General features: G+C 37.9%; 1 protein-coding gene across 1 annotated transcript in view; it reads right to left on the minus strand.

Moving 5' to 3' along the window:
- vegfc (vascular endothelial growth factor c) overlaps positions 1–15435 on the minus strand; it is a 78392-nt gene that overhangs the window by 16481 nt on the left and 46476 nt on the right. The window contains exon 4 of the mRNA XM_071504255.1: positions 5153–5292. Within this exon, the coding sequence (XP_071360356.1) occupies positions 5153–5292 (140 nt within the window). The remainder of the gene's footprint in view (positions 1–5152; positions 5293–15435) is intronic.

A 15435-nucleotide genomic window follows, 5' to 3' on the forward strand; every position in this document is an offset into this window, starting at 1 on the left:
GAATTGTCTTTGAAAAACTTTTTCTTTGGTCAATGGTTTAAAAAAGACAGAAACCTACATAGATTCCAAACTTGGAGCCATGTGCACATTTTCATGGTAAATGGATCAAATTCGGTTGAGAACACTTCAGTTGATGAGGAGACTTGAGGGAAGCAGATTGCAGGCAAATAAACATCTCCATCAAAGACAGGCCTCTCGGGTCAGCTTCAGATAAGTGGGGGAGAGACACTGATATCAGTCTGTGGCTGTAGCAGCTCTACTGTTTGCTATGCTAAGACCACGTGACCTTGGTATTTGTTTTCTTTAGTTTAATTGTTCCTGTTTTCTTTTCCTTGTGCCTTTTGAATTATTTCTCATCCTCTCATGTCTTCTTTCGGTCTTTCTTTCATTTCATTTATTCCACACTGACTGCTCTTCATTTTGCTTCAGGGCAACAGTTTCTAAGCCCTTCAGTTTGGCATCTTTGAAAGAGTGGATGGCCATAATGGCTTCATTTAACTATTTTGTTGGTGAAGTATTTACTTTAATAGGTTTGTTAAAGGTCCATATAGTATAAAGCTAGATGTCCATATCTTTTTTGATTATAAAGCAGGTCTAGGTTCTATATTAACACTGTGAAAGTATCAAAGACTCATTCCACAGAGAAATGCACACAGCCTGTATCAGAAATTGAGCCTTAAAACGAGCCATCAGGACTTTTGTGATGTCACAACAAAGATCACTCAGATAACAGTTAGCCAATCAGAAGAGAGGCTCAGACCCTCTCTTCTGATTGGCTCACTGTCCTCTTGTTACTAGAGCTTCAGAGAGAAGCCTGAGAGAGGAGATATAAAATTACATTGAGATGGTTTTTGGTTCTTATAACCACAAATATATCTTCTTATGGATATAAACACTTAAAATAAAACACTGGAGAAGAGTAAAATATGGACCTTTTACAGTTAATACAGTTAACTGGCACATATTACTTATTAGGAAATAATTGTGGTTTTTGAAATAAAAGCCTGGGATATTCCACTCTGGACTTGATCTGACACATGCAAAGAAAAAAAGCAGTGACAGATTATGATCAACATCATATTTGCTCCATGTCTCTGGTCGCTCCGCAGGAAATGAGTGGGGCTGACACTTCTCAGCTGATGTGTCATTGTGAATGTGAGTTGTTCTCTATTGAATCATGATGATTCAAAGATCTCTGAGACTATTAATGATCCACAGAGACAGATTCTCAAAGGAATATGTCATAGACATGAAAAAATATAGATATTTTTTTTAATCACTTTAGCTGCTGCACATCGAGACAGTGGTGCTTAAAAGGCATTTTCTGTCAACAATAAATCAGAAATTTATTAAAAATGAAGAGAAATCCAACATTCAAGTATCCTGCAAATGCAGCAGATCAGCAACAGCAGCCGCAACACACACACACACCACGCATCCAGTGTGTCTCCAGTGTATGAGGGCAGCAACAGTCACACAGCAACTCAGCACATATGTGGAGGTCAGTGGTGTGTGGTCATGTTTACAGAGCAATTCAACTGTGTACTACACCACCAAGGGAAATATTGACCAGACAAAAACACAAGTTTTCATGACAGTAGCAGTAGAAAATCTCTCTTAAACTCATGGCCTGTCCTGTTTCATGATTTTGTGCTGCCCTTCTTTCCTGTGGTGAGAGTCTCTCTCCTCTATCTTTCTGCTCTCTGCCTGGACATCTTCACCTTTCTGCTCTCCTTCCTGGTTGAAGAAGTTTTAGGATTATTCCTCTGAACTGACAGTAAACATCAAACATCAAATGTGCAGTATAGAGGAAAATGTCTAATAATCACTTCTATGGTAATATTTACCATTAACTGGCAACTTTTTCAGCCTCAATGTTCTTAACCTTTCCTGGCTCAGTGTTTGGACTCTAGTTGGTAAGCACAGACATGGGAAATTTAGTACTTATTCACTGACAAATGGACTAAAGTGCACATGCACTGCATGGCTACATTCACAGCTACACTGCTAACCTCTAACTCCTGCTGCTCTGTCGCCAGCCATGATAAAACTGCTGTTGTTATTAATATGAGTTTTAAAATCTGTGATAATAAGAACACTTGGTGGCTGACAGGGAATAGATATCAGATTTGTAGTGGTTGCTGTGTGGGCAGCATTACACAAGAGTGTATTTTTGATGTTGAAAGGTCAGTAGGTCACTGATTGATAAAGGAACAAGTATCCTCTCCACAGAAACACTCTCTAGTCCAGGCCCCATTCTACATAGAAACCCTCCAAACACACAAACAGCCTTTTGGCTTTTAAATCATTGTCTCCAAAGTCACTGAGTCAAAGTCATCAAAAATATACACATTTTTAATAATATACGAATATTTTCAAAAATCCATTTTACTGAAAACAAACTACAGCCTGATACTAATTTACATCAGAAACCAGAGACCTTGTTTAGATTTCTACAAACTGCCAAGAACAATACACTTCCTCTGAACACACACACACACACACAGTCAATTATATGAAACACCACAATGCGAAAATCTGACTGAAGCGTTTAGCGAACCGTGGGCTTGAACACAAAGGCAGACACACACTATTTGTGTGTCTGCAGACACACAAATAGTTTGAAGTTGTGAAAGAGTTTGTCGATGAAAAGAGACACAGTGTGGTTTTAATTAGAGCTTCAGTGGCACACACATACACACACACACACACACTTAGGCTGAAAGGGAGAGAAGGAAAGTGAAAGAAAAGGATGGAGAGAGGAAAGGATAAGGAGGTGAAGGTGAGTGACTGGTGTGTTCTCTCATGTCACCTAATGTGAAACATATGTGTTCTTCATGCTTATGTGTGTGCGTGTGTGTGTGTTCTCACATGTTGGATGATTTGTAGGTGTGGAAATCAATGCAATGCATTTCCCTTTCCTGTCCTAATCTGACACACTGCTCGCTCTCTCTCTCTCTCTCTCTCTGTTTGTGCGTGTGTGTGTGTGCTTACTGTCAAAACAAGCACGTATCAACATTCCCCATCACAAGTGGTCTTACTCTTTCAGACACACAAAGCCTCCTGATGTTAGTAAAGTAGATAAAACAGATCTGTTTCATGGGTCACTTTAAATGTCACTTCATTAACAGACCATCAGTCATAACAGATCATCACATTACACATCCTACAGGTTACATCCCAATACTGTCTCACACAGACTCACACACACACACACACATACACATGTACTTCCATCTTTGTGAGGACACTCATTGACATAATGCATTCCCTAGCCCCTTACCCTAACCTTAACCATCACAACTGAGTGCCTAACCCCAACCCTTACCCAAACCTTAACCTAAACCTAATTCTAACCACAACTCTAAAACCAAGTCTTAACCCTCAAAATGTGATTTTAAGGTGTCTCAAAAAGTGAGGACCGGCCAAAATGTCCTCACTTTCCCAAAATGTCCTCACTCTGTTAGTAAAATACTTTTTTTGGTCCATACTATGTAGCAAGTACAAGTACACGCGCGCACACACACACACACACACACAGTGTGAGTGTGCATTGACTAACCCTCCTGGACTTAGATTTATTGTGATAGTCTATATAGCTCATATAAGTGCACATTCCATATCCAACAGGTCATTTACTCTCCAGTACCCCACCCACAAATAAAAAACATCTACTGCACCAGGATCTGACGTTCATCCATCATGTTGCTCATTCACCTGATATGAAAAATGAAAGGGAATAAAAAAAACTGAATTGAATGTGTTAAAAGACCAGAAAAACTTGGCCCAGTCTGATGAAACTCAACTTCTGCTGAGGCAGCAGATGGTAGAGTCAGAGTCTGAATCCATGGACCAACCTGCCCTGTGTCAACAGTCCAGGCTGGTAGTGGTGGTGTAATTTGTGTGGGGAATGTTTTCTTTACTAACTTTGGGCCTTAATCCCAATCAATCATGGTCTGAATTCCACAGTCTATCTGAGTACTGTTGCTGACCATGTTCATCCCTTAATAGCCACAGTTTACCATCTTCTAATGGCTACTTCCAAAAGGATAATGCTCCATGTCACAAAGCAAAAGTCATGGTCTTATGAACATGACAGTGAGTTCAGTGAACTTCAGTGGCCTCCGCAATCTCCAGACCTGGATCCAGCAGAACACCTCTGGGATGTGGTAGAACAGGAGATTGGCAGCATGAATGTGCAGCTGACAAATCTGCATAAATGATGTGATGCAGTCATGTCAACATAGAGCAGAATCTCAGAGTAAGGTTTCTAACATCTGGTGGATCCATGACACGAAGAACTGAGGAACAACCCAGGTTTAGTGTGGTGTTCCTAATAAAGTGCGCTGTCAGTGTAATATAATTATATATAGAAGTTAAATCAACTGCCATGAGCTCATCAGATGGGATTCACATTAGCGTAACACATAATTTCAGACAGCATTTTAACCATCTGGAAATCAAAGTATATTTGCTGTAAATGATATGGACATTCAGCAGAACACAGCCAAAGGGGCAGGACAAAAGGTTAAAGTTGAAGTTGGGGCAAAGATACTGCATGAAGTTCTCTCTATAGCCACTGATACATTGCAAGTACGAACAGCTAATTACCAAAATGTAAACAAAATGATAATCAACATCAGGCTCTATTTTACACCCAAGGTGCATGGTCTAAAGGGCGTGGCACAAATACATTTAGGGCGGGTCCACATCACTTTTACTGTTTTTAACAATGCGAAAAAAAAAAAAAAAAAAAAAAGGTGCACTTGGTGGATTGCTATTATAATGGTGCAGTGTTTCACACAGACAAAGAAAGAAAGAAAGAAAGAAAGAAAGAAAGAAAGAAAGAGTGTTATGGAGAGGTCATGAGGTCCAGCTTCATGTAGGAACACACACAGCGGAACATACACACATTTCATGGAGCTGTGAAGTTAATCAAGACAAAATCTGAAGTGTTTCCTGAAGTAACACCCCTGTATACACACAGCACAGGAAGTAACCTCCTTAACAATAGACTCAAACACTGGTTGTGTGTGTGTGTGTGTGTGTAGAACACCTTTGCTGGAAAAAGGAAAAGGCATTTCCTGTCCTGAACGCACTGACTATGTGTGTGTGTGTGTGTGTGTGTGTGTGTGTGTGTGTGTGTGCTTACTCGGGCAGCGCCCTCCTGATGATGCTGTGGACTTGCTTGTAGACGTCCAGTTTGGACAGACAGTTGCACTGGGTGTGGTTGGCCACGCTGATGGTCACCGGCCTGGTGCCCTGGGTGATTGGCACCGTGATCTCAAACAGCTGCAGAAAGAGTCAGAGATCAACAAGGTGAAACAAGACAAGGTGCAGTTCACTGTGAGGAATGATAGTACACACTTTGTTTTTGCCAAGTGGCACATGGCCAAATTATAAAAGTGTAAATAACAAGTAAAAGTAATAGTAAGAAAATCGAAAAGTTTTTTTTTGCCCTTTCAATGATAAGTTTGTCCCTATTGTCAAACTGGGAAAGAAGGCCTCTACATGCTTGCTCTAAAAATCCTGTTCGATATCCACTAACATTGTGAATGTATTGTATTATATCATAACATATTGTGTGCATTAACCCTTTTAGCACGATAATAATAGATATATTTATTAGAACACTTGGTCTTTTTTGTCTATTTTTGTCAATAATTGTGTCAAAAAATGCCCTATGTGTAAATAATTGACACCATTTTTCCAGGAGAAGTAGAACTTTCAAAATCTGTCAAGTATTTACCATTCTTATGTAATTCAATACCTAAAACTGTGTGTTATAAGAAGAAAAGGACAAAAACGGAACTGAATTTTCTTCAACTTTCTTTTTATAAATTCTTGAAAAGTGCAGATTGAACATTTCTGAGATTGCAAAAATCTAATTCAAACTAGCTACGGTAATTTGAAATACACATGCGCCGCGGTGTCACCGGTGATCCCCGTGGTTTTAAAAGGGTTAATCTTATTGTTATAATCAGCAACACTAATGAATAAAATAAAAGTGCTCTGCACTCCTCACATGGTGTTTTAGATGTAACCCATGTCCAAATATCAATACATATCAATACAGTAATTAAGACATACTGTTATAGCCTATGTGCAACCTCTCTTTTGCATTTCGAGTAAGGCTTTGAGTAAGATTTTTCAGTTACCTCTGCAAACAAGAGAGATTACCTGTGTAATTACATTCATAATTACAAAGGTAAGATCCAGATGTGAAATGCGTTTGTGTACATTATTGTGTGCCATGTAATCAACTAGTGTCACACATTTCCTAATCTCAGTCTCTAGGGCAGAGAGGTAAGGGTTAAGACTGAGTGTTTCAGGTATGCTGACAAAGCAACCTGGTCTCCAAGAAATAACATTTACATACAACTAATCTGCGGCATCAAATACGTTTTGAATGGATCGTGATTCTTCCTGAATTACACTCTGTTTTAATGAAGTGAAATGTTGCTGGTTAACAAGTCACAAAATGTTGATACTGTATGTATCAGTAAAATGTTCACTGACAATGTGTTTTATTTCTTTTCCACCAAAATCCAATGTTATAGCACAATATCTGATCAAGGAAGAAATATTTACTTAAAACTGCAGCCACTGATTTTTGGCCACTAGGGGACATCAATCCAAACTGACGAGACTATCCTGAAAAATTTAGCCTATAGATCGTCTGTGCAGCAGGTTTTTTGACTAGTGGCCTAACCCTAACCCTAACCCTAGTGGCCATGGTAATTATGACAGGAGCAAAGGAGAAAAGTGCGGCGAACATAAAATATAGAGCGACAAAGTCAGGAGGAGGTTGGGGTGGATGGATGGGTCAACAAGACACAGGAATATGACACAGGAGAGCCGTGTTTGATTCCCATGTGAAAGTAGCAGTTTATGTTCTCTCCATTATCCATTATTGTTGTTAAGTTTAGCAAATTGTTATTATTGTAACCATGACAACAAAGTGTCTAAAGTTGAGGAAGTACTTATTTTAACCCATATCACCATCTTTTCCTAAACCTAACCAAGCCATGACTGTTATTATAGTAACCATGGCAACAAAAGCAGGTATGCCACTATATGTTTATTATTGTAACCATGATAACCAAGGTCTGGTACTCCCCTCCGTCGTAGGGGGCTCTATTTTAGGTATGCTATGAGTTGTATCAGAGGTTTGATGTTTGTTCAGGTTGGAGGATTGGTTGAAACTGATAGATACAAAGCCACATGTCGCTATTAACATTTTATCAAGCTGTTTATTTATATATCCAGCAGATACAGAGCAGCTCTGTCATTGCACTGTGGCTGGTAAATACAGTAGGTGCAATGTTTAATCTCATTTTACTCCATCAACAACTCCTGAGAAGATTTTTTATTTTCTTGTCCATGTGACCTGGATGTGTAGCCATGAAATCTTTACAAGGTGATGATATGACATATCATACGTTGATATGTTAGGGCTGTGTGTTTTTCACCTTATTTGCAGTTCTTCTGCTCCCTAGTGGCCACAATGCAACTCTGTTTTTACATGCACATGTCCAAATAAAATATATGTTAAAGTCATATTGTGAAAGTGCTGGAGCTCATTTTGTCCCATTTAATAAGATCAGGTTACAAATCCAGTCAATAAAGTCAGTCCATCACAAGACGCCACTATTTTACACATTCTTTTAACGAGGACCCTTCAACAAAGACTTAACGTGAAGTTGAACTTGAATCTTGAATTACTGAGGAAAACAATACATTTTAAAAGAGCACAACATCCTGAGGATCCTCAAAACCATCATGCACCAAAACACCCAGCTGAAAGCAGCGAGAAAGAATGTGAAGGATTTCCACTTGAAGAATGATGAGAGTAATCAGGAGCTGGGCTTGAGTTCTCAAATTGCAGTGATGAAGATGCTTACACAAGACCATTGCATAGAATAGAACAGAGACCATGGGAGCCACTTCAGTCTGTCAGTTTCAGAGTTGACCAGTCTGAATATAAAGTAATTAGTCTCAATGACTCCTATTCAAGACCCTTAACAGCTTAAACTGTCTCCCTCCCTCTCATCTTAATGAGGACATCATTAAAGCTGACCTCAGTGTTCGTGACCTGGTGGAGTGTTCACCATGGCTACAGAACACACACGTACATGTACACATACACATAAGTGTACACACACACACACACACACACACACACACACACACACACACTCACACCTTTATTTTATATTATACTACAACCATCTCTGAAGTTTTAGGTTCTTGATCAACAGAATTCTTTATACTTAGCTCTTGCCACTGATTGTCCTTGACTTTAGAAAGACATTTTTTCCACCAGAGAATGGAACTCCTCCACAGTGCTCAAGTTTTACCAGAATACTGAATCCCTTTACAAATTGCAGATCAGTGCTGTTTTTCTGTTCTCATCAACTGGGCAAAAGAAGAAAAAAGGGTCAGTCCATGAAAGTCAAAAAACTTGTAACAAGTCTCATTAACATATCTAATTTTAAGTATATGAGGCAATTTGATTTAGTAACCTCCCTTTCTCTTAGTCCTCAGGGCACAGATACCAAGGCCAACCATGATAATAATAATAATGATAATAATGATAATAATCAGACAGACAGGAGGTACAGTGAGACTGATAGAGGAGGAAAATCTCAGATCAGATGTGCAGATGTGGAGTAAATCAGAGAGATATGGAGTTTCAGATTGTGAAGTGACTTCAAAATGAGAAGCAGAATCTATGCGGTGTTTAACAGGGAGCCAGTGCAGCTGCTGGAGGACAGGAGTGATGTTCTATTGAGGAGGTTCTGGTAATGATACAGGCTGCTGCATCCTGAACCAGCTTAGGTTTATGGAGGAATTTGTCAATAGCTTGAGAAAAACTGTCAAGTTTGGCTAAAGTAGTTTTGGTACCAACAGGAAGAACATCAGTTTTATCACTGTTAGAGTTAGAGGACCATATAGCATTATACTTTTCCAAGCTTTTTGCGATTGGTGACACATATCTCTGAATTTACTGCTCAGACAGTTGTCTTCACTGACAGACTGCTCAGCAAAACAATTATTTTCACATCCAAAATGTAAAATAAAAAAAGTAACGCAACCGAAAGATTTTCTATCTTCTGCTTTTTGTCTGGATTCAGGTCACAGTGTCGGCAACTTCCTTCCCCACAACAATCTTTTCCAGCTCCTCCTGAGGGATCCTGAGGCAATCCCAGGCCAAATGAGATATTATATAGTCTCTCTAGCGAGTGCTGAGTCTACCCCTGGGTGTCGTACCAGTTTTACGTGCCCAGAACCTCCAATGGAAAGCACACAGAAACCATCCTGATCAAATGCTTGAACCACTTCCTGGCTGCTTTCAACTCAAGCAGCAGTGGCTCTACTCCTGAGTCTGAGTTACTCACAGTAGCCATTGAACTGTTTGTAGTAAATGATCATTAGTATGCACTTTTGAGAGTTTCCTGTGTTCTGTCAAGTCAGTGAGGCAAAAAAGACACCTGTGGAACATCAGGCTTTATTCTGTTCTTAACATCTGATCTGAGGTAAACTTATAGTAAACAATTGAGGATGAGCATGACTTAACATTTGAGAATTGAACTTAAACCTTTTTGTGCACTAATGGAAATTCTGGCCTGATAATGGTGCTAAAGGATTTATTGTATAAAGACCACAAATACACTGTGATTTTCATTGCCATTTAATAGTCAGTTGTCAAGATATCTCATTTTGCTTTGGAAGAAAGGACAGCGACTGACTGAAATCACTACTGTTAGGCTCCATTGCTGGTGGAAAATATCTCTACTATAACATATGTGAGGAATTAAAGGCTACACAGCCAACAACGCAACACTGAGGAGTGAAGGAGGGAATAAACCTGGGTGTTAAACACACATGAACATTTGCAGCCTGAAAATCCTTGACAGCAGGTGTTGAACTAAAACCCTTTGCCGAGAACCACCAGACAGGCATAAACGCTTAAAGATACTTACAGTCAATCAAATAGTAAATTATACAGTTTAGCACGACTTCTATTACCTGCTAAGTGTTGAAACCTCTCGACGCCTGCCAGCTGCTTCAAGGCACTGCCAAAGCAAATCAGCACAATGAAACTTTCAGCATGACGAAACTGACCTCAGAACTGTTAAAAGAAACAACCACCATCTGTCTGCCCACCTTTCCATATGTCCATTTTCACACAAATTCTTTTCAATCACCTTCAAAGATCAGATGAATTCAGCTCAAGTGCAAATTGTCTTGTTTGTCATAATTTGAATGACATACCACATTGTCTATGTATAGTAAATCTCCACACTCTGGCCAATAGTCTGTAACCACAGCCAAAAACAGCTGTTAGGAAAAACTGGTGGAAAGAAAGAATGTCTTGTGAAACCTCAAGAAGACTATGGCTCAGCACCCACAGCCTCGTCACCGGTTCCAGGCGAAAAGCCTCTCAGCTTCAACCTTGGCATCTTATTCTCTTACCTCAACTAAAGTTTTTTAATTTTGTGACACAAGAACCAAACACCATTGTCCAACTCTCAAAATATACAACAAGACTGTTTTTTTAGTTTGTGTTTTTAAATTACTTTTTGAAGATGTTTGCTTTTCTACCAACAATGGTACATTTTTTCTTAGGCGGGAACACAAAACCATTTTCAAACGCCAGTGGCCATCTGCATCTGATCCCTTATGAAAATGTAATATATGTACATAAACTGAATTTCCATATGTGAAATATGTATATCTACACATGAAATAAAAACATAAAAATTATATATAAAACCTATTAGAAATTGGAATGATTTCATATATTGACATATATGTTAATATATGGAGTTAGTTTCAGTATAGTTTTAATTAAATTGCATATGCAATTTATCTATGCAATTAACTTGCATATATAAGTTATATACCTTTAACATACATGGTCACAACATGTTATACAGTACTATATAAAAATCCATCATAAAGATATTTTTAATAAATGTACATACATACACATTATCGGTATTTCATATATGTTATGAACTAATATCTTCATATAGCCAGAGGATATATATATGTGATAATAATATATCACATACATATATATACCTTCTTGCTGTGAGGTGCCACTGCTAACCACTGCACCACCATGCTGCCCAATATAGGGACATATACAGTATGTCATACTGTATAGTACATTTCTGTATGGGATTCTACACTGATGTAGCTGTATTTTTAATATAAAAATAGTTACTTAACCACACTATTACCTCACATCTTGTGTTAGCATGAACCTTACATCAAGTAACAGTGAGTGGGCCAGTTCACACTTTCAGTATGGCACTTACTCTTAATGTGAGTGTGTTAGCATATAGCAATGAACTGAAATGCAACATTGACCTCTAAAGCTGTTATGTGTTAGCAGACAGTTTAAACACACTTTGTGTGCATTGTCTATGCATTAACTACTGATAGAAGTCCATTATTTACTTTATTCGTACCTCTGTTTTGGTCTCCACCATGTTCTGACTCTTCAGGTATTTGGTATTTGATTTTCTTCTCTAGCTAGTTGCTAACTTAATTTGCTGTGGTGTAGGTAGTGTACAGCGGGTTTATCAGAGCTTCATTTGTAGAAATCTGTTTATCGTGTTTATGATTTCCTGTTTGATTTTGAAATTACTTTCCGTATGTGCCTGTTGTGGTTTCCACTTGTGTTTCACCTCTTCAGTTGCCAAAATGTTATGCTAGTTAACGTGTGCTTCTTGACTTGGTTCCCTGTCTTTAGACTAATTTACCTGGGTTTGGATTTTTTGCAAAAAAATGTAAATGCATGCTTGAGGTGGTTTTTGAGACTATTTGAAAAACAAAATTCAAAATTGAAATGGAAATACTTTTTCGTATTTAAGTTGCCATATCAGATCAATAGGAACCAGGTCTGACTGGGAGAAAGAATGCTGGAAATCCATTGTCACATTTAATTGGAATGATATTGCTTGAGAAACACATAGCTTTATTCGCATAACATCGCTAAATAGAAAAACAGACCCCTCACAATTGTGTTTTTTTCTGAAGAAAATAAAAATAAAATTAACAAAAAGGCTTACCTGTTGCGCAATACTGCAATGGAAACCCGGCTACTAACACACACAGAAAAGAGTATACAAACACTGCACAAAAATGTATTTGCACATTTGTGTCCACAAACACACACAGACACTGACACATTCTGGCTACAGTAAACTTCCTGCTCTGATTGAATCGGTTCATCTAACAAAAGAGCTATTGACCCAGACTGCCGCCGCCAGTTCATTAAATTAACACTTAGAGGAAATGAATAAAGCAGCTGAGCTAAAACAATAGGCTGTCACACACTATATGAGTCAGTCCATTAACAGCAGCTACCTAGAAATGAGCTAACCACCTGACAGTATTTACCCACTGCTTCAACACAGCTGAGAGATGATTAAGTTGTACATAAATACATTAAGGTTACATTGTATGATAAGGCTGTGTGTTCTTTAAAGCTGTGAAAGGTAGCCATTCTCATGAAGTGCCAGTTCATGTATTTTCCTGGCTTCATACAAACCCACCTCTCCCGCCCTGCAAAAGTTGAGGTTTTGGCCATGAAATGACTCCTGTGTTTTTACCTTCTTGCAACTACAAGGAGCAATTTAAAGACACACAAACACAGAAAAAAATTATGCACAATAGGCACATTTTTGGGGCTTTATTTTGCAGTGGCTTTGATGAGCATTTTTTAAATTAAAACCAGATTTAAATGTCCATATCAATCCAACTTTTGATGCAATGAAGAGTGTGTAACAGGTTTAAATTAATGGGTGATTGTCCCCTGTAATATCACTCAGCTGCTATGAATAAGGTTCCTTGATGTCAGTGTATCAAATAAAGCAAAGAACAGTAGGAATGATCAGTGCTTCACCTGTCACTTTCAAAATGTTAGATGTTCATCCTTAAACAGTTGAAATCAGAAACGTGGAGTTTACTGAGATCAAAAATCTAATCTGGCTTCTAATGTTAAACACATTGGTTGCAGCCAAGATGTTTGCCCAGGGACTGCCTCATTATCAATAAACCACACTCGACAATAAACTGACATTTGAGATTAATACCAATTGTGATGTACAAGAAAAGCAAGCAGTGTCCCTATTGCCTCAGGAAACTTAGTGGACGGGATCCTGATGTACTTTTACATTGTCTGTTCTCATGTTTTTTGTTCTCTTTTATCTGCCGGTTTCAATCTCTCAAGGTCAAATAGAAAATTTATAATGAATAAAGGGGTAAATGTCTGTATTAACATAACTGGTTCTGACAAAGGAAAATCTGGACCTTTACAACAAACTATTTCTTAAGAAAGCCGAATACATCCTTTCAGATTGTTGTCCTGTTCCCACCCTCTGTATCAACAGTTTCAGTTTCTGCCATCTGGTTCCCTCCTCAGACTACCTTAAGCCAAGACAAACAGATTCAATACCCTCTCCCTCCAGAGGAAAAGGTAGATGTTGTTTTACCTTAATGTTTACTAATATTTTTATTAACTTATTGTATTAATTTATTGTCCTTTATCTTTTGGTCTTGGTGTTGTATTTATGTGTCCTGTGTTTTTATGTGTGCTCAATGCATATATCCCACTGCTGCATACCCCATTTCTCCACTGGAGACAAATAAAGTGATTGATTGATGATTCACTGCACAATTAACTACACAACATGACAAATTGTTAATTAATCCAGCCTCATTTTTATGTTGTGCAATTTTGTCAGGAATTTCAACAGTAAAAATAAACACAGCAGGCTTTAACATTAACTACAGTGTATGTTTAGTGTATGTTTCATGCTGAACAAAACAAATAAAACCAAACAAAATGCCAGTGGATTGGGCTATGTGATATACTGGATGAATTAGCTGACTTCATATATATATATATATATATATATATATATATATATATATATATATATACCTTAACAACTTACAGTTTGATGGGAAGTCTCCTTCCTAATTGTATTTTTGTTAATATTAACAGGCCTTCAGATGGCTCTGAGGTAGTGTAGCAATGACTATTGGACTATTGGTAAGGCAAATATGAGCCCAACACCCCTTTAGCTAAATTTGAGACAGGAGCCTAGTTAGCTTACAGTAACTGTCAGCATCCACATATTACACATGATAATAATAACTATTAGCCTATATTGTGCCCCTGCATTAACTTTCATGTTATTTAAAATTACAAAGGCTCACATTAACTAGCTAGTTTAATAGTAAATTTTAAGTTAGCATCACCCTTAGGCTATGCCGTAACCTTGCTTAAAAACCCTTGAATAACCAAGGTTTATTTATATTATACTTAAAGTTAAGTTAAACTTACTGAAGGATCTAACAGTACCGGGTGATTAAGCCTACATGCCTGTTTCTGTGGCTTTTCAGTTCGAAAAAAGGGCATCTTCCTTCCACAGCTTCTATGGGTTTTTGTGCAATGTCACCAATAAGACGAGGAGGTCAACATGACAAGTTATCTCCCTTAAACTACATAAGTTGCAAAGGTAACGAGTAGAAAATGTTTTGTATCCCAGGACGGAAACCTGCTTGTATGCTCAAAGCAGAATTAACTATTAGCTAATTGCTATTTGCTAGTTGCCATCTGTCCCTTACTTGAAAATACAATGTTGCAATTTGTCCTGTATCTTTGTAAATGTAATTTCACGTATAAACTATGTCCTCGAAGTGCTGTGAATAATGTAATGTAAAGTCAAATCAAACCAGTTATAGTTTACAAGTGAATCAGAGAAGTTCATTAATGAGCAGTAGACTGACAAGCTTGGTGTGCTCAGAAAATACATGTCACCTGAAGTAAGCATCAGTGATTACCTTCTGCAGGAAAAGATAGGAGTACAGCATCTCAGTTGCTCACCTGGAAGAATGCATACCATAAAGGCTTAGTCCAAACTGCAGTTACCTAGGTTCGAGTCCAACCTATGTTATTAATATGAAAATGAACAATGTCAAACATCTACATAAATAACAATATCAACGTCTCCTGTATAATTCCTAAACATAAACTACAGATTTAAAGAAAAAAATGTTAGCTTAAGATAGTATGAAACTATGAAACTCATTTTGTATTTAATATCAAATCTAATCTAAATCTAATGAATAATTTGCTTTTATGGTAACAGCTGCAGAGTTGATCCATGTATATCAAACACACTGAAGCACAACCTAAGTTATAACAGTACTGGTTGTGCACAGACACTCAAGCAAAAAATTAATTGTAAATAAGTATTACGATATATTTGGGTAACCCTGTATATTTTTTTTATTTTTGCTTATGAGCACATGACCAAGTATTTACTTGAGAAGTTCTCTTATGGTTTCCCTTGTGCTCTTTGCTTACCCTGTGCCTCACTGATCCTTTGTGCTAGACCAGAACTCCAA

This window comes from Trachinotus anak, unplaced genomic scaffold (assembly GCF_046630095.1).
Source record: "Trachinotus anak isolate AG129_WGS33_773 ecotype Australia unplaced genomic scaffold, CSIRO_AGI_Tana_v1 ptg000019l, whole genome shotgun sequence".
NCBI classification, from domain to species: domain Eukaryota; kingdom Metazoa; phylum Chordata; class Actinopteri; order Carangiformes; family Carangidae; genus Trachinotus; species Trachinotus anak.